A 2,740-nucleotide genomic window follows, 5' to 3' on the forward strand; every position below is an offset into this window, starting at 1 on the left:
CAAACTTAATGTTTAATGCAAATTCCAAAAAGGAAATTGCATCTCCAACTTAAATTAATGGCTTAAATTTATAACTGGATTTACTTGACTTAATCTATTGGTGTTTCAACTTGTGAATTTAATAAATGAAGTTGGATCAATTTTCATTTAATTACTTGTTACCATTGAAGTAATTAATTTAAGTTGGAGCAGCATTTTCTCTCTAGAGTGTAGCTGTAACTTAATTTTGTTTCTACCTCTTTGCATATAAACAGAAAGGCATTGAAGCTCTGTACTTTATTTATTCGGCCATGGAGGATGAGCTGGAGCGGAATAAAGACCACCCTTACCTTGCTCCGATCTATTTTCCTACGGAGCTCTACCGCCGTGAAGCCCTGGCCCAGGACCTGCAGTACTTCTATGGAGCGGATTGGGAGAGCCTGGTGAGCAAACACTGTTTAATCCACAAACATGCAGTAATTATCTCTTTTGGGCCTTATTTGTTATTTTTTTCTCCTTCAGATAAGCCCCTCTGCAGCCACAAAGCTTTGGGTGAAGCGGATCCGTGAGGTGGGAAAGAAAGACCCGGGGATGCTTTTAGCTCATTGCTATGTTCGCTACATTGGAGATCTATCAGGTGGACACCTCCTCAATAATGTGGCCAAGAAGGTCCTGAAGCTCCCTGCAACAGGGGAGGGTCTGAAGTTTTACACATTTGAAGGAATCACCAGTCAAAAGGGCTTTAAGCAGCTTTACCGAAGCAAGCTGAATGAGGTGGACCTGGAGATGGAGACCAAAGTAAGCATTGTGGAAGAAGCTGTCAGAGCCTATGACTTCTCCTTGAAGGTGAGACAACTAGCAGGATGGATGATTGCTAAGTTATTGAAGAAAAAACAAACATACATGTAACAAAAACACATTTGAATGAGGGATATAATAGAGACGGGAATAAAGCAAAAATCAGGATATTTTTGTATTCAGGTCATTGCGGAGCTTGAAGAAATTGGAACGTCTAGCAAGGAGGAAGCTGTAGGTTTGGGACACAGTCATGCAGCCACCATGGGAGGTGATGCCAAGTGTCCTTTTTCAGGTGGTAACACAGGTAAGACATTATGCTTGTTCTTCTGAACAAATAAAAAAACAAATGATAAATAAATAATCCAGTATGTCATGAGTCTTGATCATTTTTGCAACCAAAGCATCTCACTTAGCCTCCATATGATTTAACTTCAACTGCAAACGTTAACTTTTTTTGGCAGAGAAGAACATTTAGTGCAGTCTGGTATAACTCAGGTTTATTTTTTTACTATTAAAAGTCAGTAAAATGGAGCATGCATTACTGCTCAGGCTTGTCTAGTACGCCTATACATCTTCTAGGATATTAATCCACCAACACATATGTTTTACAAAATAGGTCCAACATAGTCAGCTCGTTTAAAGTATTTGTAAAACTTTTTTTTTTCAGTTTGCCACAAGTTTTCTCTTGTATATTAGTTTGGACTATGACTGAATGTTTTCTCCACATCAAAATGCTTTAATAGAATATATTTGTGTCTCTGGTTGTATCAGAGAATATTGTCATACTAACAGGTTATTCTCAACTTCGGTCTGAAGTTTTTTTGCAGCCTATAACAGTCAATCTTTCTAAGACTGTCCTGCATTTTGCTCCATCCATCCATCTTTTAGTCCCAGCAGCTACCTTGTCACATCTTGGCACATCTTTATTCAATGACTTTGACGCATCTGACAAGAGTATTTCAACATGGGTATGCTTTGGTGGCGCAGTGGTTAGCGCACATCACCCATGTATGGAGGCCTTAGCCCTTGATGCGGGCGACCTGGGTTTGAATCAGACCTGTGGTCCTTTCCTGCATGTCTCTCCCCTGCTCTCATACCCCCTTTCCTGTCAGCCTACTGTCCATAAAAACAAGCCACTAGTGCTGTAAAAAACTAAAAAAAAAACAGTATTTCAAATTTGTTTCCCTTCTTACATAATTTGTTGCAAACATGACCTGTTCTTGCCCCTGGATCTTTCTGTATTTTTCTTAATTTGCTATTGGTTTTTAAAGTATTGGCCCAGTCTAGTTGTAAAAAATAAAGAAGGGGGATGGTTGATTTTTTTTTTTTTTTTGGAAGCATACTTAGCCTAATTAATATAGTCTATTAACCTAAAGCAATATGCATGGTATAGTTGTTACATGTCAGGTATGCAGGTTATTGACCTTGACCAAGGCACTTTACAGTAGAAACTGCAGTCAGTCACTGGACTGGCATGGCTATCACTGCCCCTACATAGTTAGGGACTAATTTCCCACTGGGATCAGCTTCATAGTCACGGTAGGCCACTTCTTTGATATTATTTATTTTGCTCATGCTACTTGTAAGCCCACAGCCCATCACATGTTGAAAGGGCAATATTATTGCCATTACTGTTAATATATAGTAGAAATTTTACACATTCAGTAATAGCATGTTAAAGGGGATGGTATGGGGGGATGTTCATTTTAGATGGTGGATGATTTTTAAGAATTTTTTAAGAAGGGGGATGGTGATCTCCTACATACCCACCAAAGGTTGTGTTCAGGTAAATCAGTTCCTCAATACATTTGTATAAAATTATTATATATCCATACAAACCAATTAGGACCAAAGTAAAAAGTAAATGCTTCCCTTATCAAATAATAAATTTACAAATTTGTTTTATTTTTATTTTTTTCTTGACGTTACAGTTTCTCTGATGCCGGCAAGATTACTGCAACAT

General features: G+C 38.2%; 1 protein-coding gene across 1 annotated transcript in view; it reads left to right on the forward strand.

Moving 5' to 3' along the window:
* The window catches only part of LOC107081012 (heme oxygenase 2-like), a 5,723-nt gene extending 3,880 nt beyond the window's left edge, over positions 1-1,843 (forward strand). The window contains exons 3-5 of the mRNA XM_015369226.1: positions 255-422; positions 502-825; positions 961-1,843. Coding sequence (XP_015224712.1) covers positions 255-422; positions 502-825; positions 961-1,107 — 639 coding nt within the window. The 3' untranslated portion in view covers positions 1,108-1,843. The remainder of the gene's footprint in view (positions 1-254; positions 423-501; positions 826-960) is intronic.
* Positions 1,844-2,740: the final 897 nt, after the last annotated feature.

This window comes from Cyprinodon variegatus, unplaced genomic scaffold (assembly GCF_000732505.1).
Source record: "Cyprinodon variegatus isolate N-32 unplaced genomic scaffold, C_variegatus-1.0 Scaffold2667, whole genome shotgun sequence".
Lineage (NCBI taxonomy): Eukaryota > Metazoa > Chordata > Actinopteri > Cyprinodontiformes > Cyprinodontidae > Cyprinodon > Cyprinodon variegatus.